This window comes from Microtus oregoni, unplaced genomic scaffold (genome assembly GCF_018167655.1).
Source record: "Microtus oregoni isolate MIOR12 unplaced genomic scaffold, Mior012 000012F_ref0000307, whole genome shotgun sequence".
NCBI classification, from domain to species: domain Eukaryota; kingdom Metazoa; phylum Chordata; class Mammalia; order Rodentia; family Cricetidae; genus Microtus; species Microtus oregoni.
In genome coordinates this window covers 52,829,090-52,856,840 of record NW_024543071.1, presented here as the reverse complement: position 1 = coordinate 52,856,840, position 27,751 = coordinate 52,829,090, and the positions used below count along the sequence as shown (strand labels likewise).

The window sequence follows — 27,751 nt, the reverse complement described above, 5'->3', positions numbered from 1 at the left end:
GAATCTTTCCTGACAAAGATCTTAGCAATTGCAGCCTATAGTTTTTTTTCTAACTAAGTAAAGAACTCTCTCTTAAAGGACATGGACATGACCTCTCACTGCCCTTGCCCTTGGGGCCATTGGTAAGTAAATGAGGGTTGCGTGAACAAAAGAATTTTGCTACTGGAACAGTCTTTGATAATTTAGACTGCCAGGTAACTAGCAGGCCGGTAACACATGCAGCATGGATTTGCTAGACAAAGGCATGGTTTAAGTCTACCCAGGGCAGAGCAGGACCAAGAGAAATCTCATATTACTCAAAATGCACTTAAGAATCACCAGGTGGTGGCGCACGCCTTTAATCCCTGTGCTCAGAGGCAGAGGCAGGCAGATCTCTGAGTTTGAGGCCAGCCTGGTCTATAGCGTGAGTTCCAGGACAACCAGAGATACACAGAGAAACCCTGTCTCAAAAACAAACAAACAAACAAATAAATAAATAGCTGGAGAGATGGCTCAGCAGTTAAGTGTGTATATTAATTTTGCAGAAGATCCAAGTCTGTTCCTGTCATCCACTTCTGGCGGTTTATAGCCACATGTAACTCTAGCCTCTGGATGATCACAGGCCAAAGTCTCTTACTGCTCCCTTGTTGGAGTAGGGCCCACCCATAGCAGCTCCTGGGGAAAGTCTACTGCATTTATTTTTTTAAGAGACATGGTTTTGTTGTGTTGCCCAGACTGGCCTCCAAAGTTTCCCCTACCACCGCGCGTGTGCACATGTGCGCACACGCATGAAGAGAGAGAAGAGACTATGTAGCCTGGAACTTACTGTGTGGACCAGGTTGGCCTAGAACTAACAGATTGACTTTGCCTTCCCAAGTGCTGGTATCAAAGCCCTGAAACACCACATCTGGCATGCTTCTGCCTCCCCTTCCTTCCTTCCTTCCTTCCTTCCTTCCTTCCTTCCAACAGGAACTTACTATATAGCTCTGACTGTCCTGTCCTAGAATTCACTTTGTAGACCAGACTGGCCTCTAACTCACAGAGATCCACCTGCCTCTGCCTCCCGGTTGTTGGGATTAAAGGCGTGCGCCACCACTACCACCTTGTCTCCAGTTTCTTAATCCTTCTTCCAGAGCCTCCTGTGTGCTGGGATAGACAGGTGTGTACCACATCTGGCTTACATTTTATCTTTGTATTTTACCTTCATACATCAACTATAGTTAGATGGAAAGAACATTTCAAGATGGAAGTCATTTTTGTTTGTTTGTTTGTTTTGTTTTGTTTTTTCAAGACACGGTTTCTCTGTGTAAGCCTGTCTCTCCTGGAACTCGCCTTGTAGACCAGGCTGGCCTCGAACTCATAGAGATCCACTTGCCTCTGCCTCTTAAGTGCTGGGATTAAAGGTGTGCGCCACCACTGCCCTGCTGGAAGTCATTTTCACTTGACAAATCTGAATACATGCTTTGTACTTTTCTAGCTTCTCAAATTGCTGATAAATCTAAAACCTTTCTGATTTGCGACCACTCTGCCCCCTCAGCACACCTTGATATTGGTGTGTTTATAAGACTCCCAGCCAGTTCCCTAAATTACTACTAACATTTTCTCTTTATTTTCACCACTGTTTTTGAAACTCATGTTGTTTAGTTTTTGGGTCTCTTGAACTGACCCTCTCATTGTCCCCCATTACTGACTTATGTGCAGTTTCTTTGTCTTTTGCTTTAGTTTCTAGGTTTCCTTTCATCTTAGCATCCAGCCCTTCTATTGATATTTTTGTTTGTTTCCAACATACTTTTAATTTCCTAGTGCCCTTTCCCTGTAGTTCTTTAAAGACACATGTATAATATCCTGCTGTTTCAGGGATATGGCCTTATTTCTCTGAGGATTTTAATGATGTGGGTTTTTATTCTCCCTGAATAGTCTACTGCCTCTAAATTGCTTTTTTTTCTCTGCAGCTTTCTTTCCATCTCTGTCTTCTTTGAACAAACGCAGTGACTGTAGCTTACACGTATGTTTTAGGAGTGGAGGATTTAGAAGCGGCCAGAGTCCAGAGCACATGGGGCTCTTTTATCTTACAGTAAGTGCAGGGTGGGCTGTTTGTGGGGGTCTTACATTCAGAAATATGTCCTCTCTTACTGCTGTTCTAGAAATGGTGTGCAGGACGGGCAGAATCAGAGAGTCACTTACCCCTGGTCCCCAGCCCCAGCCCCGAGAGCCCTGCTTTACCTCTCCAGAGGGTGAGTTCTGTTCTCCCTGATTAAGAGGATGTAGCTGTCTAACTGTTGGTTAGCTTTCACCCCACCCCATTGTTTGACATCTGCTCCTTCCCTAGCCAACTTGGAGTCTGGGGTAGGTGGGGATAATCAGCCTTGGGGGGTGTAAAGTCCTTAGCCTGACTTGTGTTCCAGCTTTCCTGGTTATGTTACTGTTGTCACTTCTCCTGTTATATCTGTCCTTAAATGGTTTATATCTTTAAGAAAATCTGCTAGTTATAGTGGTGAATCTGCTGTACAATGGTGAATGTCTATAATCTCAGGAGGATGGTGTTGGGTGGTGGTTTACTCTTTTGGCTTCTTGGGCAGGCCCACTACCCAGCTCCCAAATAAATCACACACAGAGGCTTATTCTTAGTCATGAATGCGTGGCCTTAGCTTGGCTTGTTTCTAGTCAGTTTTTCTTATCTTAAATTATCCTGACTATCCTTTCCCTCTGGGCTTTTATCTTTCTTACTTCTGTATATCTTATTTTCCTTCTTACTCCGTGGCTGTGTGACTGGTCCCTGACGTCCTCCCCTCCTTGTTCTCTTGCTCCTCGTCTCCTTCCATTTATCCTTTCTGTCTGCCAGCCCCGCCTATCCTTGCTCCTGCCTCATTACTGGCCATTCAGCTCTTTATTAGGACCATCAGGTGTTTTAGACAGACACAGTAACACAGTTTCACAGAGCTAAACAAATGCAGTGTAAACAAAAGTCACACAGCTGAAAATAATATTCTCCAACAGGATGGAGTGGGGGAGGAATATCTCAAATTTGAGGCCATCTTGGACAACAAAGTAAGATTTTTGTCAAAAAAAAAAGTCTCTTTCCTGAAGTTGTGTTGGGACTTCTGGAGGGAGAAGTGTTAAGACACATCAGACCCTAGCACAATCATGCAACAGGGAAGGGTGTTCCAAATTGGCACCATCTAGAGGGAAGGAAGATGGTGATTTAAAAAAAACATAGAGCAAAGAGACAGGTGGGCCGGGTGTACAGGATGAGAAGAGAGAGCAGAGACAGGTGGGCCGGGTGTACAGGATAAGAAGAGAGAGCAGAGACAGGTGGGCCGGGTGTTCAGGATGAGAACATAGAGCAGAGACAGGTGGGCTGGGTGTACAGGATGCAGAAAGGGAAGGATGGTGGAGACAGGCTGGAAAGCAGGTTGGTGTTATCATGAGCACAGCCTAGAATTGCCAGAAGGACATCTTACCCGCTAGGGACTCCCGAGGTGATGGTTACAAGGATTTCACAATAGCTCAGGCCATCAGAAGAGGATAATGAGGGTGGGTTATCAGAAATGGAAGGCAAGAAGATTGTGAGGGACTTGAGGTGAAACTAATAGTATTTCTTGAGTAGATGGTGGGTGAGGGGAGGGAAGAGCTGAAGGTGATGCCAAAATTTAGTCCTTGAGTAAATGGTGTTGAGAAAGACCAGAGGGGGTGTTTGACCTGGTTTTATGTGCATGGAGGAACATGATGGGGAGATGAAGGAAAGACTAAGTTCACCTATAAAACAGGTAGATGGGGCTGGAGAGATGGCTCAGTGGTTAAGAGCACTGCCTGCTCTTCCAGAGGTCCTGAGTTCAATTCCCGGCGACCACATGGTGGCTCACAACCATCTGTAGTGAGGTCTGGTGACCTCTTCTGGCCTGCAGACATACACACAGACAGAATATTGTATACATAATAAAATAAATAAATAAATAAATATTTTAAATAAATAAATAAAACAGGTAGATGTTTGTACATTCAAAGCTATAATTTTAAACCCCCATACTTCAATTTACAAAATCCTGTGGTTGGGAGGGAGCTCTCAAGGGTAGGAACGAGGAAGTCATTCTCTGAGAAGACAGGACAGTTCTCGAGTTGTTAAAAGTGATCATCAAGGCATTTTTATTCTGAGATGCTCTCAGGCTAATTAGTACTGCCGTGGCTTCTTGGTCCCGAACACATCTCCGCATCAACAGAGATCTGTTTTCCATCGTTTTTAGCTCTTCATCTATTTTGACTGAATTAAACCCTTTGTATTCTAGACCCTTCAACAGAGAAAGGAATTTCTTCTTTTGAATTCTGCAGTTAAAAGGAAAGTAGAGAAGGGGCTGTGTTCATCGGCTTGCCCTGTGGAAGTTTTCTGTCAGTGGTAGATAGGGCACAGTGAGGACAGGGCTGTCATGAGGCTTTGCTAATTCCTAGGGAATAAATATCCCAACTGTGGCCACTTTCCAGCTACTTACATGATGTCATTGAACATGGAGCCAGTCATGTGGGCCAGTGAGACGAGCAAACCCAGGTCAAAGCCTCCCCATTGGTGCCAGCAGCGGCTTTTAGAGATGGTCTGATCTGAGCAAGGTTTCTCCCTGCTGCAGCCTCAGCCTGACAAGCCTCTGCTTTCTTCCCCTCACCTTCCTGCCTCATTCTACCTTGGCAGAACCCACAGATCCAGCATTAATATGTAGCGAAGTGCAGGCTAACTGTGTGACAGGCAGTGGCTTAGACACTTTACATCCCTCAACTCATTTGATCTATATCAACCCCAGAGGTAATTACTATTAACCCATACTTTATAAGTGAAAAGATTGAGGCTCAGAAATGAAGCCGCTTCCTCAGTTTATGGAACGCTGATTTGAACCCAGGCAGCTTGGCTCCCAAGGGCTTAGGCACTGAGTTTGCCCTGTCATGTTGTATCAACAGTTGGGAATTCTCTCTACTAGCTTCTTTTGTTGTGCTGTCCCAGTGGCTTGTTAGAATTGCCAGACAAACTATAGGATGACTGGTTTATTTAAATTGTGATTCAACAACAAATAATTCTGAAGTATAAATATACCCTAAGTAGTACATGGGATTTACTTATATTGTTGTATTCCTTTTTTTGTGTGTGCTCGTCTGAAATTCAGATTTTTTGTTTTCGTGGTGCTGGGAATACTGAACCAGGGTCTTGCTGGTAGACAAGTACTCTGTTATTACTGAACTACACTCTCAGGCCACTTAAGCCAGATTTCAATCAAGCATTTTACATTTTATTTTATTGCTTCTGGTATGGCCCAGCAGACTTTTGCTTATTTGTTTGTTTTGAGATAGGATAGCATAAAACCTAGGTTGACCTCAAACTTGCCAAGTAGCTGAGATTGGTCTTGAATTTCTGATCTTCCTGCCTTGCCCTCTTCCAAGTGCTAGTATGTAAGCATGAACCACTTGCCTGGGAGATTGGTGAGGTATGGGAGCCACAGTCGTGCTGCTGGGATTCTGTGGCTCAGTGGTACTGGGCTTCAAACCTCTGAGTACATTTTAAATTAAATCTTTAAAGAAAAGACTATTAGGGCCAGAGATGTGTGTCAATGGTGGCTTGCCCTGTAATCCCAACATTTGGGAGGCAGAGGCAGGAGGAACACTGCAAATTCCAAGTTAGTCTGGTCTACATTGCAAGCTACTGGGACCGAAGTGAGACTGGTCTCAAAATAACAACAGGGGCCACAGTGCCCTACAGAAACATGGCGGAATATAGCCAGAAAAGTGCTGTTAGTGCCTCACCAAGACAAGAAGGTAACCACAGCAGAGATCTAGTGTGGCATTGGTGTTTGCTTTCCACAAAAGTCACTTGACCTCAGTCCACTCCTTTGGAAAGCGAGCTCCTTAAACTCCCTCAGAGGCAGGTGCCACTGCATCTCTAACCTCAGGGTTTTGCTGATCTCAGTGGGCCAGATGTTGTCTTCAAGTTTAATCTCTGTGCAACTTGTCGTCATTATCACCGCTTTTGGAGCAGCTGTGGCAGGCAGGCAGCTTGCATGTCAGTAGGAAGCCATGCCGTCTGCTCATGGGTCTGTCCTGGGCTGCTGTTCTGTTCTTTTGGCTGCGCCTCCTGGACAGTGATGCCTGTGGTTTAGCCTGGGTACCAGAGTTTTAAAAACTGTGTCAGTCACTGGGTGATACCCTGGACAGATATAGGGATTTTTACAATTGGGACTGTCCCGGAAAACATAGGCATTTGTTTTTTCGAGGAGGTGTTTTTGTTCAGTTCAACGCCAGCCTTTTACCCGAGCCTGGAACTTGTTCGTCTCTTATATTCTTTTTCATTTCAAATCTTCCTTTCTTCTAATATTTGCTCCTCCATGCAAAAGGAGCCTGCCACATAGATAGTAGAGAGTGGAATAATATACACATTTACTATAGCTAGCAAAAAGGACAACCAGATAAGCAGAATATGTCCATGACCTTGAGATCATCTTCAGCTTCTCTAATAGAGAACTGATAATGAAAACAAAATAGGAGTTTGGGGTTTAGCTCAGTGATAGTGTGCTTGCCTGGCAAATATAAAACCCCGAGTTTAGTTCCTAGCACATACACAATAAAGCGATAAAAATGTAAACAAAATATCATTTTATACCTACAGGGTTGACAGAAGTCAAAAGTCTGATGTAGGAGTCAGTAATAATTTGGAAGCTATCTAGGAGTCCTGTTGGCCTTCAGTGGTTGTGCGAATTGCTAGAGCGTGCTTTCGGGACAGAGTTTACTAGATTGACATTGAAGACATTCCAGTTGTCTGACATAGAAGTTCCAATGGCAGGTCTGTTTCTACGACAGATTCTTACACTCCTTTGACAGGGGTCAAGGCTTTTCTTTTCTCTTTTTAAATTCTATTTTATATGTATAGATATTTGACTGCATGTATGTCTCTGCACCACATGTATCTGCTAAGACCAGAAGAAGTTTTGGTATGATCTCCTGGGACTGGACTTAAAGATGGTTGTGAGCTGCCATGTGAGTGCTGAGAATTGAACATGGATCCTAAGAAAGAATAGACAGTATTCTTTTTTTTTAAATTAATATTTATTGAGCTCTACATTTTTCTCTGCTCCCCTTCCTGGCTCTCTCCTCCCCCATTCAACCCTCCCCCAAGGTCCCCATGCTCCCAATTTACTCAGGAGATCTTGTCTTTTTTTACTTTCTACTTCCCATGTAGATTATATCTATGTGAGTCTCTCTTAGTGTCCACATTGTTGTCTAAGTTCTCTGGGATTATGGTTTGTAGGCTGGTTTTCTTTGCTTTGTGTTTAAAAACCACCTATGAGTGAGTACATGTGATAATTGTCTTTCCATGTCTGGGTTACCTCACTCAAAATAGTATTTTCTAGCTCCATCCATTTTTCTGCAAAATTCAAGCTGTCATTATTTTTTCTGCTGTGTAGTACTCCATTGTGTAAATGTACTACATTTTCCTTATCCATTCTTTGGCCGAGGGGCATTTAGGTTGTTTCCAGGTTCTGGCTATGACAAACAAAGCTGCTATGAACATGGTTGAGCACATGTCCTTGTGGCACGATTAAGCATCCTTCTTTGGACATATACCCAAAAGTGGTATTATTAGGTCTTGAGGAAGGTTGTTTCCTAACTTTCTGAGAAATTGCCACACTGACATCCAAAGGGGTTGTACCAGCTTGCATTCCCACCCGCAATGCAGAAGTGTTCCCTTTTCCCCACAACCTCTCCAGCTTAAGTTAGACAGTATTCTTAATGCTGAGGTATTTGTCCAGCCCCAGCTTTTCATTTTTAATTTTTGATTTGTTTGTTTTGAGACAGAACTTCACATAATTCAGGCTGATTTAAAAGTTGTTATGTAGCCGGGTGGTGGTGACACACGCCTTTAATCCTAGCACTCATGAGGCAGAGGCAGGAGGATCTCTGTGAGTTTGAGGCCAGTCTGGGCTACAAGAGCTAGTTCCAGGACAGGCTCCAAAGCTACAGAGAAACCCTTTTTCAAAAAATCAAAAAAAAAAAAATTGTTATGTAGCTGAGGATGGTCTTGAACTTCTGATCTCCTGCTTCTCTCTCCTTTTTTGTTGGGATAACACTACCACAGCTGGCCATTTCTTGGCATTTTTTAAAGACTTTTATTATGACTTTTCAATCATTCACGAAAACAGAGCAATTAGTGTATTGGACTCAGTTAAAGCTTTTACCCTAGCTTTAACAACTATTCTTATCAGTCTGTGGGCTGTGGCTTTGGAGCTTTAAGAAGAAGAAACAACAAGGATGTGTTGGCACTGTCTCAGTCTGTGTGAGGTAGTCTAATAGCATAGACACCATGGTGTAACCAATGGACTTTGTTTTCACTTTCTTGAGGCCAGGAAGTCCAAGACCAAGGTGTCTATACAGCTTCTGCTTGGTTCTTACATCCCTGTTCTTATTACATTCAGGAACTGTGCCCATCCAGGACCTTTTCACCTTCCAAAGGTCCCACTTGCTAACACCATGTGGAGGTATAGAGTCATCACTTGTGAGTGTGGGAGGGCAGACAGAAATATTCAGTCAATGAATAGTGAGTGGGTCCTCATTTGGTCATGACTCAACTCTGTTATACAGAGCAGTATACAGACACTGAAATTACAAATTAACCAGAAAAAAAATGAGAGCCGGAGGGATCGTTCAGTTTGATCGCAGCATAAAACAGACAAATATAATGATGACAGAACACTGTGTGTGTGTGTGTGTGTGTGTGTGTGTGTGTGTGTGTGGTGTATGTCGTGTACATACCACACATTTGTGCTTATTTGGGAGACTGTGGAGGTTGATAGATATCAGGATGTCTTCCTCTATTGCTCTCCACCTTGTTTTTTCAGACAGGGCTTTCATTGAACCTGGAATTCACCAATGCAGCTAGACTGGCAGCTCAGTGAGCCCCTGGGATTTTTCTATTCCTGCCCCCCAAGTGCTGGGTGTTGGGAATCTGAACTCAGGTTCTCATGCTCCCAGCCAACACTTTACCCACTGGGCAGCCTCTAGTGCCATTCCTCGAGAGCCACCCATCTCTGTTTCTGGCAGCCCAGGCTAAGAAGCCCAGGTCCACCTGTCTTCACCTGCTCGGTGCTGACATTGCAGACTCGCTCCACATTCAGCTTTTAGACAGGTACTGGATGTCAAGCTCAGGTCCTCATACTTATGTGACAAACACTTTATCAACTGAGCTTTCTTGATATCCAGTTCTGTATTTATTGATTTTTTTTCTTATGATTTAGTTCATGTAACACTCCCCTCTGTCCCAGATATGTACCCCCTTTCTTTCTCTGCATCCTTCCAGCATGGGTATAGGCATACTTCTTCATATTTTCAATTATTCAGGTCAATTAGTCACATCTGAAAGTGTATGCTGTGGTGGTATTTCCTTGTCTAACTCTCACTTTGCTGGAGCTGGGGTTTACAATTCCTTCCTCATCAGCTAATCTGCCTTTTTGTTGTCTAACAGTCACTCCACAGGGAACCTGAGCCTTCCTGTCTATTACCTTGTAAATCTCCAGGTGCAGGCTTGCTGGGCGGTGGCCTGGGGCTCTCCAGGTGGTTCCCTTTGCTCCTTCTGGAGATAGCCAGGGACTTGGCATGCCTGAGGTCTGTATTTTGTAGCTCTTTATTGATTGATTGAGACAGGATAAAAAAGATAGAAAATTAAGGGGGCATGAGAGAGTTCCAGGACAGCCAGGACACAGAGAAACCCTGTCTCAGAAAACCAGTAATAGATAGATAGATAGATAGATAGATAGATAGATAGATAGATAGATCTAAAAACAAACAATGGAATTTTAAGAACCATAAGGTATGAGGCTTGGCCATCGCGAAGACACTAAGATGCACCTCTGTTGAGCAGCTCAGCCCACACTGGAGTGTATACTGCCCTTCATCTTTGTTAAAGTCCCATCTTGTTTTTTCTGCTTTCTGCCAGCTCATCCTGAAAGTCTTCTCTGCAGTGAAGTCAAATATTCTAGTTTCACCTGAACAGAGTTCTCTGAGCAACCACTCCAGCTGCTACCGTTGGAAGCATGTTCCACTGCCACAGATGTGATAGTCTGACTGGGTAGGACATTTAGGTTGGAAGGGCTTCCTCAGGAAATTGGAGACATTGGTCCAGGGGCTTGTAGCATCCCTGTTGAAGACTGTTCAATGCAACCTCTTCCCTCTCTGCTCAGAAGTGTTTTAGGATTCAAGGCACCCCTAAAGATACAAGGTCTTAATCTCAGTGTCATTTTAAAAAAGGTCTCAATATGTGGATTAAGGACTTTGACAGGGGATGGGCCCTGCATACTATTTAGGAGAAAGAGAGTTACACCAAGATGATGTGGAAGCAGAGGCAGGAAGACATTGAAGTGATGTGGCCACAAGCCAAGGAGTCCCATCTACCACCAGAAGCAAGGAAATGGTCCTCTCCATAGACCTGCCCAGGAGCAGATTTCATCTAAAATCGATGCTGAATTTTTAGCTTCCCAAACTTCAGACGGATGCATTCCTGTTTCCTCAGACTTCAGGCTTGTGTTCATTTGTTGCCATCCTTAGGAACCAACTCCAAGAAGCTCACCAGGTTGCTCCTAATCCTTTTCCAGTTGGGGCTTTCAACAGAGTGCGTCACAGACCCTTTAACAGGAAAGGAAGTGGGTGACCTTCAGCCTCCCAGACTGCCATAGGTTGTTCCCCATCCCCTAATTTTCTGGCTCTCTGGGATTCCCAAGTAGCCAGATAATGGACTCCCTGGTGAGTTCTTTATTTTCTACTGTTTTCCGAGGTAGCCTTTCTGGGCGATGCTGTCCTGAACCGTCTTGCGGTCCCACTTGTTACGCTAAAAACCTTTCCTCAGCTCTATTTTTACTTTCCTAGAGCTCTCTCTTGCTGCTTTTTAAAATAACTGCCGCCTCTTAATAGATACAATCACTTTTCTTATTTCTCTGAGGAGATTAATTATAGTTTTTCTACATGTCTGATCTCTATATTATTTTCCTCTTCAAAATCTCCATTAAAACATTCCCAACTTTGTTTTGGTGATTTCCTCAGGTATCCAGTGGCATTTGGCTGATCGTTCCTATGTAAGACTGCAACCCCAAAGTGCACTGGGAGGTGAGGAAGTGAGGGTTGGAGAAGGTGTGGACCGTGGTCTTTGCTCTGGGAGAGGGGATCGTGGGTAGGCTTTTCCAGACATTTGCAACAGTGGACTGGGTCGGCTTCTGTCACTCTAACAACTTAGAAAAGCAGTGAGCGCCAGAAGGGGTCCACTTCAGTTCGATATTTCTGAAGTAAAGGACCTGATTGCAGTGGGAACATGTGGAGGAGCAAACCAGCTGTCTCATAGCCAGGGAGGGAGAGTGGGAGAGCAGGGTCTCCTTTGGAGGAGACCTCCCAGTGACCCAAAGGCCTTCCATTGGACCTCACCTCCCAGAGACTCTAGCACAGTGGTTCTCAACCTCGGAGTTGAACAACCCTTTCACAGGGGTCACATATCAGATATCCTGCACATCAGATATTTGCATTACAATTTATAACAGTAGCAAAATTATAGTTATGAAGTAGCAACGAAAATAATTTTATAGTTGAGGTCACCACAACATGAGGAACTGTCTTAAAGGGTCCCAGCATTATGGAAGGTTGAGAACATAGTGCTAGTCTGGGGATCAAGCCTTTAACACATAGGCCTTGGGGGACATAGAAGATCCAAGGGAGGAATCTTCTAGCTTGCTGCCTAAGAGTGAGCCTGCTTAGTGCTCTGTGTAACTGTGGAGCTGCTGTCTCCATCTCACTCCTTGGTGGCTGGGGTTGCAGCCTCTCCAGGGACCAAGCCTGCTTCCTAGCTTCAGAGAACATTGTTACATAGTGTCCAACAGCAGGACAGTGGGTTCCCATGACCAAGCTGTGTGCTCTGGCCCTGACATCCTAGCAGCATGCCTCCGGCACTGGCTCAACTTAAGTTGCCAGAATGTCTGTTTCCGTAGCTCCAGACCCGGAAGCGACCATCATAGAGGGACTTGTGAGGGGTCAGAGAGTGACCGCAAAGGGCACTCAGAGGCCATGGGCACATCTGTGAAGGTCTGCTTCTACTGTCACTCCACTGGGGACTGGAACGTCCCAAGCTGTGTAGGGGAGAGACATTTGAGTATTCTAAATCCCTCAAACTTCAGTTTGTCAATGTTTGTAGTCTTTCCCACCTTCTGAGTCTCTGGTACCTTGCTGACTTTCCAAAGTCTTCAGATTCTCTTGTTGGGAGGAACTTGTATTTGTTCCCCATCTTTTGAGTCATGGCCCCAAGTGCACATGCTGCCCATCTTGTTGAGTGCAGCCTCTGTTGTCTGCTGTCTCCAGCTGCTATCAAGCATTCTCGCCGGGCGGTGGTGGCACACGCCTTTAATCCCAGCACTAGGGAGGCAGAGGCAGGCGGATCTCTGTGAGTTCGAGACCAGCCTGGTCTACAAGAGCTAGTTCCAGGACAGGCTCCAAAACCACAGAGAAACCCTGTCTCGAAAAACAAAACAAAACAAAACAAAAAAAAAAGGCATTCTCACTTTGTCTTTTGTGCTCCTTAGGAAGTCCCAAGGCAGGCATAATCCCAGCCCTTGAAAGTCTGAGACAGTAGGAGAATGAGGCCAGCCTTGGCTATTAGTGAGTTCCAGGCTAACCTGGACTACAAAGTAAGATGCTGCTTCAGAATTAAAGAAAGGAAGGAAGGAATCCGGGTGGTGGTGGTGCACGCCTGTAATCCCAGCACTTTGGAGGCAGAGGCAGGCGGATCTCTGTGAATTTGAGACCATCCTGGTCTACAAGAGCTAGTTCCAGGACAGGCTCCAAAGCTACAGAGAAACCCTGTCTCGAAAAAAACAAAACAAGGCAGGCGGATCTCTGTGAGTTCGAGACCACCCTGGTCTACAGAGCTAGTTCCAGGACAGGCTCCAAAGCCACAGAGAAACCCTGTCTCGAAAAAACCAAAAAAAAAAACCAAAAAAAAAAAAAAAAGAAAAAACAAAACCAAAAAAAAAGAAAAAAGAAAAGAAAGAAGAAACCAGTACTCATTGCCTGCCCATGGGCTTCTTTATTGCATCCTTGTTCCCTGCTGTGACTAGGAACTGGTTAGATTTACTCCTGTTGTCCTCCCCCCACTCCCACATCTGAGCATCTTCCTCTGCCTGGCCTCCTTTCTCTGCCTGGCCTCCTCTCTCTCCCTCTCATTTGTCTCTTCAGGGCTAGTCTGTGATGTCGTCGCCCCTAGAGGCCTTCCTGCTGGCTCAGCCCAACTTTCCCAGCAGCCTCACACACCACAGCCACAGCGTCACTGTTCGCTTCTCTTTCTGCTGCCTCCCACTCACCTTTCCCAGCTGAGCCAGTCCTAAATAGCTACATGCTCTGAAACCCGGCTGCAGCTGCAGCCTGCAGCAGGATGAGCAGGGCAAACTGTACTATTGAATGTGTTCCTTGCCCCAGTATTAGGGTCTGCAGAGGTCTGGCCATCTGTCTGGTTATTTTCCAGGGTCGTCACAACCAAGGACCAACTCTGGTCTTAAAACTTAAAACAACTGAGATTTTGACTCTCGGATTTGAAGGCTAGAAGTCTGAAATCATGGTATCAACAGGGCCATATCCATCTTAAGGCCTTGGGTCTTTTCTGACCTTTTTCAGTCTCCTGTGTTTGCCTTTGATGCTTGGCTTCCTAGGCTTGTAGACATCATTGTAGTCACATGGCCGGATGCATCTTCATGTTATCTTCCATCTGTGTGTCTCACTGCCCATGTGTCCCATTCTAGAAGAACACCAGGCATATATTTGATTAAGAATGCCATCCAGTAACTATCAGAGTTCCTTGGTAAAGACTCCATTTGTAGATGAGGTCATACTCTGAAGTACAGGGGCAGGACTTTAAGGCATTTTTTTTTGAAGGGACACAATTCAGTCTATGTGTCCTGAATGTACCAGGCCCTCAAGACTTCTGAGAGTCCTGCTCTTATCCAGCCAGGGCCTTTCATCTCCCATCTTAGACCATGAAAGAGGAGCATATGAAGGGAGATGAGGCCAACATGACTTTCTGGAAACACTGGGCCATCTGCCAACATCTGTTGTCTGCCTTGCCTTACTGTAGACATGGGCCAGTGAGGTGCTTCTCAACACTCACCACAACCAGCCCTGAAACTTGCCTTTTTGTTGTTGTAGTTTTGTTCTTTTGAGACAGGGTTTATCTGTGTAGCCCTGGCTGTCCTGGAACTTGCTCTGTAAACCAGGCTGACCTCAAACTCACAGAGAGCCTCCTGCCTCTGCCTCCCAAATGCTAGGATTAAAGGTGTGCGCCACCACTGCCCAGCTGAAATTTGCCTTTCTTAGTTCCCACCTTTAGCTTGTGTCTGAGTCCATTTGGGTCACTTAAAAAATGCTGCAGACCAGGGAGCTTACAAATAACACACGCTGTTTCTCGTAGTCAGGAGGCTGGGAAGTCCGAGGTCAGGGTTTCAGCATGTGGATGTGGGGCAGAGACAAACAGCCAGTCTGCCAGGTGCTCTCTACTGCCTTGCCCTTTGTCCTGCCAGCAGCACACTGGGCTCCAGACTTTGTGGAGGGAGACTTGTATGCACTGTCAGCTGGGGTACGCCACTCCCAGAGGAGCTGAGCTTTGCTCACTTTTGGTGAACGTACCATAATATTTTTGAATGAATTTTAACCACCACTGTATTTTGCAAGCTTACTGTGTGGCCTGGTTTATTCATTCCTTGATTCATTCATTCATCATTCATTCATTCATTCTTCATTACCTGCCTCAGGCATACATTTAATTCTGGTGCCTGGCACTATGTACAATGTTATGGAGAAAGTAGAGGGAAAGCTAAGCCAAGCATATTGTGCCCAAGGTGCTCACAGTGCCCAGTCAAAGAGACAGATGGGTCAGCAAGTTGTTGTGATATTAAATGTACCTTGCTAAGGACGTAAGATTTGTCCTCAGGGAGATGGCCTCAGCAGGAGCTCGATGGGTGAGAAGGAGATGGCTGAAGGGAGGTAGCTGCCAAGCACGGCTGTCAGAGTCAGCTGGGGAGATGGGGTATGTCAGAAGGCAATTCTGTTCAGAGTCCCGAAGGATGTGGAGAAATCCAGCCAAGTGCCCTTTCCTGTTGGGGGTGGGGCGTGGGTAGCAGGTTGGTAGTAATGGCTTCTTGCACCAGAGGGCAGAGCGGCCATCTCCATGCCATCAGTGCCCTGTGCCCTGTCCCTTGTCCTCTTTCTGCTGTCCTTCAGGCCCTTGAGATAACTTCTTGCCTCCTATCTCTGCGTCCTTTTGCACAGGTAGAAGTTCTATGTAGCAGCAGATAGCCGGCTTTCTTCTCCTGTGGCATTTGAATGGAAGCTTGCTGAGCACTGTTGGACCACATAGCCCCTGGCGATTCTAAGTCGCCCAGTTCTGCCCAGGGCTACTTAGAACCCTTGGGACTCAATCTGCCACAATGTTTCAGTGTTTCACTGAAGCTCCTAGACCCCCCATTGCCTGTAGACTGGCTGTCCCTCTTATGCTGTTCTGTCTTCTCTGTTACCTCGTGACACCCCACACCCCTACCTTCCCAGCCTCCGTTCCCTCTACCCAGAAACCATAGAGTCAAACTGTCCTTTCCCTGGTGCTTTGATGTCAGCTACTGTAGCCTAAAAAGCCAGATATGTTCTTGTTTCATTTGTTCTATTTGGCTGCCAGTTCCTAGACCCACAGAAGACATGTTTAAGATACCAACCATGGAGCAGCCTAGAGAGTAGCACATCCACCAGAGGATGGCAACCAGGGAGGAATGCTCTGCCAAGACTCTGGTTCATCCAGCCTGCAATTGCTTGCAATGGCCCAGGATAGCTAGGGTGGGCTGAGCTGGGGCCTGGGAGGGGGAAACAGACTTTGTTGGCTAGTGTGGTAGATATAAGGGCCTGTTTCTGAGTTGTCCTTTCTTCTTTCTGCACACCTGGCTGCTTCCCAGGAAACTTGAGTCAGCACAGGTAGTCAAGACCGCTGGCTTGTTCAGAAGCCACTTACTTCCAGTGCCTCAGGCAGGATGTCACCTTTCCCTTCCTTGTGACTCTTCTGCTACTTACTCTGTGAAAGCATATATAGTTAAGATCAAAGCCATTTGGGTTCTAGAAGGAACATCCTAGGCCTACCACTTGACTGCAGCACTGACAGGGCTGTTCCGTGGTGGAGCACATCTCTTTGGCAGCACAGTGGCCATATTACATGGACCCAAACTGGCCTGTCGTGGAATTCTATGCTGCTTCTGGTTGTAGGAGGCAGCTTGCAAGATACAGTTTAGGTCTGAAGGAGTGGAGTTTCTAAGGACATTTGGTGATTTATTGGGCAAATTGAACCTGCCCTGGCATTTCTGTGACACATGACCACTGGCATTGTTGCTGGCTTTGGTGTTCAGCAGAGTGCTGAAGGTGGCCCTGTGCTGTAGCTCAGGAGGTTTTTTTTTTTTTTTTTTTTTTAAATCATAGGTTTTCTAGTTTGGTTGTGTTGGTATCTAAGAGCCTGTCTCCTGTGTTTTGGATGAAAGTCACAGCACAGTTTTATAGTTGGGACTTAATTGCTATCAGCTCAGAGCTCCATCTCTGGAAGGAAGCGTTAATATTGGACTCAAACATGGCTGGTGTTAGTTAACGCTTAAGTGTCTGACTAATGATCTGTGAAGGAGCCTCTTAAGGAGTGGCTTCCTAAGAATCACCGGCTGGCACTGGGAGTTTGGTGTTTGCACGGCACTGTAGAATCCACATGGACATCACAACAGACCTAGCGCCTGTGATGTCAGGACCTTAAACCTGCCTCACTCAGCATTTTGCTGTAGGCACCATCCCAGCAACACAATCTTCTGTCTGGAAGGGGAAATGCTGAGTTCATAGATCCAGTGTTGGAGAAAACCGAGGCAGGAAGACATAAAGTTTCCCATGTGCTGTCTTGAGAAGTGGCGAGAGAGAAACAGGTGCGCCAGACACTCCTTGCTTCTCTGTGGTTCAGTCTTGCTCGAGAGGAGTTATTTACATGTCCCCAGTGACAGTCACAGCAGTCTGATTTCCCTGTTTTTAATGCACAGCCCGAGACCAAGAAAGGGATCTGTCAGCCAGCATTTGCAGGAAATAGCAGACAGGCCTCTTCAGGCTATTGGCTCTCTGAAGAAGAATGTGGGGTGAAGGATCTTTGGGGAGTAGTGGGTCACTTGTCCTTTTCTGTGGGCAAGAAATGAGTTCTGCTTGTGTGTCACTCAAAGCAAGCAAGATGGTGTGATGTCTCCTGGGGCATGTTCCCTGGGCCAGTTGCTGTGCCTGTAAGATCGGAGAGCTTTCCTCCCATGTAGGAAGAAAGACATCCTTTCTGGGAGCTTCAGGCTTAGTGCAAACTCCAGGTGCACTGGTGTCACTGAGTAGGAGGGCTTTCCCTCAGAGGATTTAAATCAGATTCTCAGTCACATTGTCAACCATGAGGGCTTCATTTTAACCATCCAACCAAATACTCCCACAACAGGACACTGTGTGGGCTAAGTGGAAGATGGCCTTCCAGTTCCACTTCTTTCCCATGCCATCATGTGAAGTGAGAGTGAGAGGAGACACCCGGAACAGTACTGGCCTGAAGGGCTGTGACTAGAAACGGTGCTGTTGTGAAGAAAGTCCCTGTTAGTGCCTGAAGCAGGAATTCTGGGGAACCTGGAGGACATCTCATGCCTCAGTGCCCACTCAAGATCTCATTCCCCTAGATATTCTTCTCTCCCACCTGACCCTCAAGCTTTATGACATTCCCTGAGCTGTGCAGAGGGTCCTGTTCCTTCATCTTTGGAGGATGTGGTGAGGCTCAGGTGCAACTTGGTCAACCTTGTTAACTGCTCTCTGGGACCATTTCAGACCCTCAAACTCAACATTCCAGTTAGCTGTCACATGGGTCTGTGAGGGCCTCTGATGGGCCACTGTCCAGTGGATCCACCGCTGTCCTGCAGCAGGGTGTCTCTGGCTGATGATCCTGAAAGGTCCTGGTTGTAGGCCTGAAGGGCAGTGGGATTCCATGAGGGAAATTCTGGATTTAGCAATGGAGATGCTTCAGGAGCAAAGTGGTGTGTTCTGTTATCTGTGTGGGCAAGCATTGTGTTGAACACGAAGAGAGCAGGTTGGAGCAGAGGTCTCCTGTAACTGTCGCATAGTGAGTAGTGGGACCCTCTATCACGCCCACCAGCCCCTCCCAAGCAGCCCTCCTAGGCACTACTCTACCCTCTGCTTAACATTTTTGCGCCTTGAACTTCAAGTGGCAGTATGTCCTAATTCCATCCTGTAAGTCCGTAGCTGCTTGCTAGCCTTAGAACACTTGTCTTGCCGGGCAATGGTGGTGCACGCCTTTAATCCCAGCACTCGGGAGGCAGAGGCAGGCGGATCTCTGTGAGTTCGAGACCAGCCTGGTCTACAGAGCTAGTTCCAGGACAGGCTCCAAAGCCACAGGGAAACCCTGTCTCGAAAAACCAAAAAAAAAAAAAAAAAAAAAAAAAAAAAAGAACACTTGTTTTGTAATCCCGCCCATCCCCAGGGAACAGGCTCTAGGCCACTGCTCCTCTACTTTCTGCAAGACCCACTGTCCCGCCTCCCTAGCCCGGCCCTCCCAGGCAGCCAGTGGCCCATGATGGCCTCAGGAGGCGGCGCCCCTTCCTCTGATTTCAGCTTTGGCTACAGCCCAGGCCTCCAGCAGCCTAGTGCTGAGGAACTTTGTATTCTGGGGCCAGTGACCTCAGGTGGAGCAGCTGCTGGCTGTGGGTCATCTACCAAGTCCTCTGTGCAGCAGCCTAGGTGCTTGGCCAGTTACTGTTCCAGAACAGGTGCAGCTCTACACGTCTGACTCAAGTCCTGGGGTAGGTTCTTACATGTGGTGAGCATGGTGTGTGTGTGTGTGTGGTCAGCCCTCCTGGAACCTGCCAGCTCCTCCTGCAAGGTGACCAGCCTTTTGACACAAATCTAGAGAACTCTCTTTCTTTATCAGAAGAATGGGGAGCCTGTGTGGTGGGGAGAGGGGGTAGGGCACCAAAATGGCCTGTTTACTCATAGGATGAGAGTTAGGTGCTCAAGTGGTGGTAAGATCAAGCCCAGAGGGTGAGGGACAGGCAGGGCCTCCCCAGAAATAGCTTGAAACCTCCTGGGAAGTTTGAGAATCTGGGTGCCAGCTGTAAGCCTGCTTGCCACTGATTGGACAGCTCCAGCTGGGCAGTAGGTGGGAAAACAAGTATGAAGGCTCATGCCCAACTTCTGCTGCCCACCAGCCTCATTTGCTACCAGGCAGAAGCCCAGAAGTCCCCTTGACTTTCCTCAGCAAAAGTCTGCCTTCTCTACCCCTCCTTTCTACTTCTCGCCGCGTAATCCAGCCTTGAACTTGAGGCTGTCCTCCTGCCTCAGCCTCACGAGAACTGGGATTACAAGTATAGTTTGTATTTAAAATTATTTTACATTTTTCTTTTGCGTTTATCTCTTTTGGATAAGGAGTGGACCTGAGTACCACAGTGTCTGTGGAGTCTCTCTCCCACTCTCAGGTTTGGCCACAAGCACTTTTACCAGCTGAGTTATCTCATCAGTCCATTTTCTCTCCTAACTATAAATAATATGCCCAGCCTGGTCCTGAGCCAGCAGCGGTCTGACCTGTTGGTGGCCTGGAGCTTCCCCTGGAGTGGCATCAAGATGAGTGAATGATAAGCCAGACCTGTCCAAAGTGAAGCCTGACAAGTTAAAATTAAAGAAACTAATACTGAAGGAAATACAAATTCTTCAGTCAGAGAAAACTAAATAGAGGAGAAAGATGTGTTAGAGGGTCGTGGCCTGAGGGTCTCCGCCCAGAGCAGCCAACACTGTCCAATAGTCTGGGTTTAGGCTTGACTTACAAACCTTTGTGTCTGCAGAGATTTAAGACAGTCGTGAAGGCTTCCCTCCTGTGCTGAATGACTAAGTAGCCAGGATCCACTGATCCCTTTGTTTGTTTTTAAACCGATGCAGATTCTGACGGTAATCTTGCCACTGATGACCGTTATGTTTATATCCTTGGGCCCTAGAGGAAAGTCAGTTTTACCAGTAATAGGGTCACTGCATTGCTTAGTCATTGTTCTGGAGTTGTGGGGTTTTGCAGCTTTCCATGTTTATTTTCATTTCCAATGTAGCAATAAAAATAAGTGTAGTTATTATTTTAGAAAATAATGTGTTCCCATTGGATAAAGTATGGAGATTTCTGCATATGGAAACATATAGGCATATAAAGGAGAAAATAAACACTGCACCCAACTAAGCCTACGGCAGTGAGGTGGCCACTGGCCGGGTGTCAATAGTTCTCAGAAAAAACCTCAGGAGACGGTATAGTTTACCTTTCATAAAAACACTTTCCATGCTGTGAACACCCGTGCAAAGCCATCATTGATGGATTTGTGATGTCTATCCAGGACTTCCAAATGGATTTTAAATCCTTTCTTGTGTGTTGTTGTAAATGGTGCTACTTCAAACACCTTCATGCATACATCTCAGTCCCTGTTTCAGAATATGGATATTCTGCATTCTTGGAGTAGAAATAACCTAGCCAAAGAACAGGAGATTTATATTTTAGAAAGAATTTTAACTTTATATTTTGATATTTAATATATTTATATAGCATTTTGATCACTTTTATCCCAACTCCCTTCCCCTCTCACACCCTCCCAACAGTTCCCCTCCCTCTTTCACTAGTGCGCTTGTAAGTACTGTAGAAGCTCTGTAATCTGAGCCCTTGGGATGTCAATGCAGGAGGATTGTATAGTAAATTCAATGACCCTGGGCTATGTTATAACAAGACCTGGTGTCAAGAAATGAAGGAAACTAGCATTTTGCATAGTAGACCAGACTGGCCTTGAACTCTTGATCTTCCTTTCTTAGGCTGTGAAATACCAAGATTATTCATTGTATCAGTGGGCTTGGCTTGAAGGCTCTTGATAGTTTCAAACAGCGCTTCCACGGTAACTGGTCCTGGGGGTGTAACCTGTGGACTTCTCAGTTAGAAATATTCTCTTTTATGAAGTTGTGAATTCATGGCAAGGGCAGCACCTTGCTGTATTTCAGTATCTGGGTATTTGGCAAGGGAAAGCCTCACGCGCTAGGCATTTGTTGTTGTCAGAGCTTCTCCTAGCCATTGACCAACAGCAAGACCAGGAAATGAACATCGGCACCCTACTGTGTAACTTGCAGACCTTGTTTAAACTTTGTCAGTGGTCCCCTTGTGCCCTTGTGCCCTTGTTGGCAACAGAAGTCCAGGGTCCAGTCAGCACCTAGTTGTCATTTCGGTTCCTTTCATCTGAACTGATTCTGGAGTCCAGGAGTCCATGTCTCATATGAACTTTTACACATTTGGGTTTTTGGTTTTTTTCGAGGCAAGGTTTCTCTGTAGCTTTGGAGCCTGTCCTGGAACTCAGCTATGTGGACCAGACTGGCCTTGAACTCACAGAGATCCACCTACCTCTGCCTCCTTAGTGCTGGAATTGTTGTTGTTGTTGTTGGAGATGGATCTCTCACATAGCTCTGACCATCCTGGACCTGGATCTGTAGGCCAGAAGCTTCAAACTCAGAGATCCACCTACCTCTGCCTCCTGAGTGATTAAAGGTGCCACAATGCCACAATGATTGGCACCTTTCACATATTTGAAGCATTAATTTTGAAACATTAGTTTCAAACATTGTTTGAAGCAATAAAAATAATTATTATCTTGAGAAATATAATGTGCCCCCTCCCATTGGACAGAATATGCGAATTAGGCTTTAGTTAAGCTTGGGTTGTGTATCTGAGGCAAGGCTCTGTAACAGCCTGGCTTCCATCTTGGTGGATAACTTCAGGGCCAGGCACCAATCATGTCAGTTTGATGTTGGTGCTGGACTTTTCTTCATCTCTTAGTCAGTGAAGAGTTGGCCCAGTCTGTCCACACTGTGGTGAGCATTTGAATCCACCAACTCCTCTTTTCTCAATTTAGTTATTCATGACAAATTATGCCCCAAAAATATTAAATGGAAAAATTTCAGAAGTAAACAAGTCATAAGTTTTAGGTGGTATGCTGTTCTGGGTGTGTAATGAAATCTTGCCACCTGCCACTTCTCCCATCCAAATTGAGAATCTCCACGCTGTATTTGCTACCTGTTTGCTGGTTGGCTAGTAGTGTCTCAGTCATCAAAGACTGGGTGGAACTGCTTGTGTCTGGGTAGCCAGTATTTACTTTAGTGACCCCAAAACACAAGAGAAATGAGGCTGGCAGCTGAGATTTGCCAGGAGGAAGCTATCTGCTTTGCTTCAGTGAAAAGGTGAAAGCTCTTGAACTCTTCTCCTGAGTTACTGAGGAGAAAAATAGATGCTGAGTAGCTAACATCCACAGGAGAGATCCAAAAGAGATCACATAGCTCTGTTACAGCATTTGTTATGGTTCTATTTGATTATTAATTCCTATTCATCTCTAACTGTAATTTCTAAGTTAAACTTTACCATGAAACATTCATTAAAAAAAAAAAAACCCTACATTGTTGCAGCCAAATGTGGTAGTACATTCTTGTAATCCCAGTACAAGGTAGAGGCTTGAAGATCAGGAGTTCAAGGTCATCCTTGATTATATATGGAGTTTGAGGCTAGCCTGGGCTACTTGAAACTTTAAAAAAAAAAAGCATAGTTGCCATGGTGTTCAGCATGTTCCAGATAAGATAAGACTACAATATGGTCAAGATAGAAGTTATTTTAGGAAGACCAAAGCCTGGAGTCCAGCAAGGTGACCCCACACTTTTGAAGCCTGAAATCCAGCGAGCTGGTCTCCCCAACCCCCCCATGCACACACTTTTGTGTAGGTGGGTTAGCTATTCCTGCCAGCCCTGGCTGCTGCGTACTACCTGGGGCAGACACAGACTTAAGGACAGTCTTAGAGTCATCTTATTCTGCCTCTCAGAGAGTGGGGCTGACCCCACTTTCCCAGGGCATGAGCTCTGACTCAGGACTGACACTATGTTCCTGGCCTTCCTCCTTGCTCTTGGGTAGCTGTCTCTTTGTTGGCTCTTCATCCTAGTCAAACCAAAAAGGACAGATCTGCCGGGTGGTGGTGGCGCATGCCTTTAATCCCAGCACTCGGGAGGCAGAGGCAGGCAGATCTCTGAGTTCAAGACCAGCCTGGTCTACAAGAGCTAGTTCCAGGATAGGCTCCAAAACCACAGAGAAACCGTGTCTCGAAAAAACAAAAACAAAACAAAACAAAAAAACCCAAAAAAGGACAGATCTGGCCCTTTTTGATTCTACAGCATCCTCAGCCTGAATTTGTATGTTACCTGTCATCTTGGCACCAGGTTTGTCTTCCTTGCTCTTCCCTTGTCCATGAGCTTCCTTCCCTCCTAATGCGGCCTATAGCTCTACAGTCAGGATCTTTTCCAAATCCTTTCGATATGCTCATGGGCTGAAGGAGGCAGTGACCAGGATGTCTGTCCATGCCTTCAACTTTACTTTACACACTGTTCTTTGCCCTCCGGTTCCTGTCCCTCCAGCTTGCTTCATTGTACCAAGCTTGTTCCCTCAGGGTCTTGGCCATTGCTGTTCTCACCTTTCTCCCTGGTCAGGTTCCTATGTCCCCTTCTCAGAGAATCATTCTGATGTCCAGCCGCAGTAACCATCTTTCCCCAGGACATGCATAGATGTGACCTTGGGGCACTTTGTCGTCACTTGTTTGGTCAGAGATGTTCTTGTGTGTGCTTCCCTCTTTGCAGTGGGACCTCACTGGAGATCAGGCTTTCTGGGTCCAATGGCCTGCTGCCGCCCTCCCTGCTTCCCCTTCTGTGTAAGACTTACTTGCTCATGCCTTTTCTGTTCTAGTTTCCCCTTCTGTATTGCTGGCTGTCCCTGTGACATTGGTGTTCTTGCAATGTTTGTTTTATTTATTGAGTTTGCTTTTATATTTAAAAAAAAAGTGGCTGCGGGGCGGTGGTGGCGCACGCCTTTAATCCCAGCACTCGGGAGGCAGAGGCAGGCGGATCTCTGTGAGTTCGAGACCAGCCTGGTCTACAAGAGCTAGTTCCAGGATAGGCTCCAAAACCACAGAGAAACCCTGTCTCGAAAAACCAAAAAAAAAAAAAGTGGCTGAGTCAAGCATTTTTACTTTTTACTCAGAACTGAATCATTCAGTTACAGAAAGGCCACAGTCTGAGTTGAGAGACCAGACGCAGACTTAGGTCCTGCTCCGTCTTTTCCTTCTTTACTGGATCTGGCTCTCTCTCCCTTCCTGTTGTATGAGGAGCGGGCTGCATGCTGCCACCCGGCTAGCTTATAACCCCAAAATAACCACACAGAAACTGTATTATTAAATTACTGCCTGGCCATTAGCTCTAGCCTCCTATTGGCTAACTCTCATGTATCTTGATCTAACCCATTTCTATTAATCTGTATTCATCACAAGGTCGTGGCCTACCAGGAAAGATTCTAACCAGCGTCAGTCTCAGACAGGAGCTTCATGGCATCTGCCACACTGCCTCCTTCCTTCCAGAATTCAGTTCTGTCCTCCCTGCCTACCTCAGTTCTGCCCTATCAAAAGGTGAAAGCAGTTTCTTTATTCACCCAATGAAAGCAACACAAATACAGAAGGACCTCCTATACCATTTCCCCTTTTCTGTTTAAACAAAAAAGAAAGGCTTTCACTTTAACATAGTGAAATTACGTATAACAAAACAGTTATCAAGCAAGAATTACAGTTATAATATTTAGATCTATTTTATCTTTTATCATAACTAAGGAAAACTATAACTATCTATTCTTCAACTCTATCAAAGACTCCAGAAGGATAGGGCTGGAGAGATGGCTCAGAGGTTAAGAGCATTGCCTGCTCTTCCAAAGGTCCTGAGTTCAATTCCCAGCAACCACGTGGTGGCTCACAACCATCTGTAATGGGATCTGGTGCCCTCTTCTGGCCTACAGGCATCCACACAGACAGACTATTGTATACATAATAAATAAATAAATATAAAAAAAAACTCCAGAAGGATATGATATTTCCCAAGTAAACAGGAAGTGCATTATAAGCAACTTCCAAAACTCTAGACTAGACAGAAACATCTCGATGCCTGGACAGTCACCCAAAGTTCTTCTGTACCGTTGGGACATCCATCTTCAGCCTACAGGCCCATAGTACCCAGCAGACATTTCCATGAAGCAGGAAATTTTAAAGACAGTTCAATCACTTTCTTCTGTGTCTCACAGACTCTTTCATGAAGCAGGAACCCCAAAGGACTACCTTCCCTCTTTTACTTCTCCCTACCTCTGTAGCTTTCTTTTGATTTTTTTTGAGGGAGTGGGTGTAAAATCACACTGTAGTTCAAGCCATCCTGGAACTCACTACATAGTCAAGGATAGCCTCAAACCCAGCAATCCTCCTGCCCCAGGTTCCTGCCACCACATCCAGCTGAATCTTTAACATAAAATTAGTGGTCGGCTATGAGACCTGTTTTGTGGTATATAAGTTTTCTTTAGTAGACAATGCCAGGTTTCCTGTCTCTGCCAGTACACAGTTCGGTAGCTTTAAGTCCATTCACAGCCATTCCACCGTCATCTGCAAAGCTCTTTTCATGGTGCAGACCTGAAACTTTGTCCTAGTTCAATACAGTTCTCTCCTATCCTCAGGTGAGAAGAGTCCCTCTCTCCCTTCTTCCTCAGCCTATCACACCGCCATAACCATCCTAGGACCTACTGTCCTGTGTCTCTGTGACCAGCCTCTTGACTTGCTTTTTGTGGTTGTCATAAATATTTTACTTGATATCCCCCAGTAGAAGGTCCAGGCTTCTGTTTGAAGAAAGCTGTGTTTTTTTTTTTTTGTTTTCGAGACAGGGTTTCTCTGTGGTTTTGGAGCCTGTCCTGGAACTAGCTCTTGTAGACCAGGCTGGTCTGGAACTCACAGAGATCCACCTGCCTCTGCCTCCCGAGTGCTGGGATTAAAGGTGTGCGCCACCAAGGCTAGCTCCTGGGAGAGCAGGCTGACAGGATTAACATGTGGAGAAAGCCCATACTGGATGTTGGTGGAGAATGAGAGTAGTGAGCCTACAGAGCATAGAGATGCACACTAGGCCTGCATAGGCCACTCTGTAGCCTCTGAAATGTAAACACTGTACTCAGTAAGAGGCTGTGGAGCTGAGCTTCACTGGGCTGACTTTGCTTGCCCTCCAGAGCTCCACTACAAATGGAATTAGAGTTGGCACTGTCATTTTTGTGGTCTCCTGAGTGTTGAGATTCCTCTCTCTTTCAGGATCTGGGGTGCTCAGTGCCCAGCCTGCTCTAACCTGGACTCTGATTGCCTTTCCTCAGATGCTGAAGTTCCAAACAGTTCGAGGGGGCCTGAGGCTCCTGGGTGTCCGCCGCTCCTCCACTGTCCCTGTTGCCTCCCCAAATGTACGGCGCCTGGAGTACAAGCCCATTAAGAAAGTCATGGTGGCCAACAGGGGTGAGCACTACCAATACTCGGGTTGGGGTCAGCCTAGCCTGATCTCATCACTCTGTTCTGTCTGTCTCCTTTGTGTTTCTCTCTGGACCCAGGAGTCTAACTGCTCACCCTGCTTCTCCTAGGTGAGATTGCCATCCGAGTGTTTCGTGCCTGCACAGAACTGGGCATCCGCACAGTGGCCGTCTACTCGGAGCAGGACACAGGCCAGATGCATCGGCAGAAAGCTGATGAAGCCTACCTTATTGGTCGTGGCCTAGCGCCTGTGCAGGCCTATCTGCACATCCCAGATATCATCAAAGTGGCCAAGGTAGAATCACCTTGGCGTAAGAGATGCCAGGGTCTCCTGACACTGGGCAAGATTCTGTGCTGTGCCTGTCCCCACACCTACCAGCAGGATGTGTAGTGTTGAGGTGCAGCTCAGTACAGCAGGCAAAGGAGAAAGACGAAGGCACACAGGTGTTTCTTCTGCCACTTACAGGAGAATGGTGTCGATGCTGTGCACCCGGGCTATGGGTTCCTCTCAGAGAGAGCAGACTTTGCTCAAGCTTGCCAGGATGCTGGAGTCCGGTTCATTGGGCCAAGTCCAGAGGTAGTCCGCAAGATGGGAGACAAAGTGGAGGCCAGGGCCATTGCCATCGCTGCAGGTAACACTCAGCTCCTGCTGGGCTAGTAGACAAGGGCCAGTGTGAGAGTGTGCTTCTCTGACAAGATGTAGTAGAGACGTAGTCTGCTACAGAGACCCCTCATACCCTCCCAACAGGTGTCCCAGTGGTCCCTGGCACTGATGCCCCCATCAACTCAATGCATGAGGCTCACGAGTTCTCCAGAACCTATGGCTTCCCTATTATCTTCAAGGCTGCCTATGGAGGTGGGGGCCGTGGCATGAGGGTTGTGCACAGCTATGAGGTGAGCATGGTAGCACGTATGCTGAGGGCTGGGTGCCAGGCAGGCATCCCCTGCAGTGGGCTCTGGGAAGTGTGCAGAGGTGGTCCCATGTCTGCTTGGCCTTGCCTGTCCTTCTAGGAGCTGGAGGAGAATTACACCCGAGCCTACTCTGAGGCCTTGGCAGCCTTTGGGAATGGGGCACTGTTTGTGGAGAAGTTCATTGAAAAGCCACGGCACATCGAGGTGCAGATCCTAGGTAAGTGGGGGTTGTATGAATAAGAGGAGCCTAGATCTCCCTGGTTTACAGCATCATCCTTTGGGACAGCCTTCCCAGGGATCCCCTGGAAAGGGGCCCTGGGGCAAAGCAGGTAGCATGTTGGAGGAGGCACCTGGATTCTAGGAAAGGCTGAATT

General features: G+C 46.4%; 1 protein-coding gene across 3 annotated transcripts in view; it reads left to right on the top strand.

The window, feature by feature from the left end:
* Positions 1 to 27,751, top strand: part of Pc (pyruvate carboxylase) — a 95,354-nt gene that overhangs the window by 49,064 nt on the left and 18,539 nt on the right. The window contains exons 1-6 of one of the 3 annotated variants that reach the window (XM_041660803.1): positions 1,932 to 2,053; positions 26,318 to 26,453; positions 26,576 to 26,760; positions 26,932 to 27,097; positions 27,214 to 27,359; positions 27,477 to 27,594. In XM_041660803.1, the coding sequence (XP_041516737.1) occupies positions 2,033 to 2,053; positions 26,318 to 26,453; positions 26,576 to 26,760; positions 26,932 to 27,097; positions 27,214 to 27,359; positions 27,477 to 27,594 (772 nt within the window). In that variant the 5' untranslated portion in view covers positions 1,932 to 2,032. Of the gene's footprint in view, positions 1 to 1,931; positions 2,054 to 2,194; positions 2,214 to 26,317; positions 26,454 to 26,575; positions 26,761 to 26,931; positions 27,098 to 27,213; positions 27,360 to 27,476; positions 27,595 to 27,751 lie in introns of those variants that run through there. The other 2 variants (XM_041660805.1, XM_041660804.1) reach the window with 2 other exon arrangements.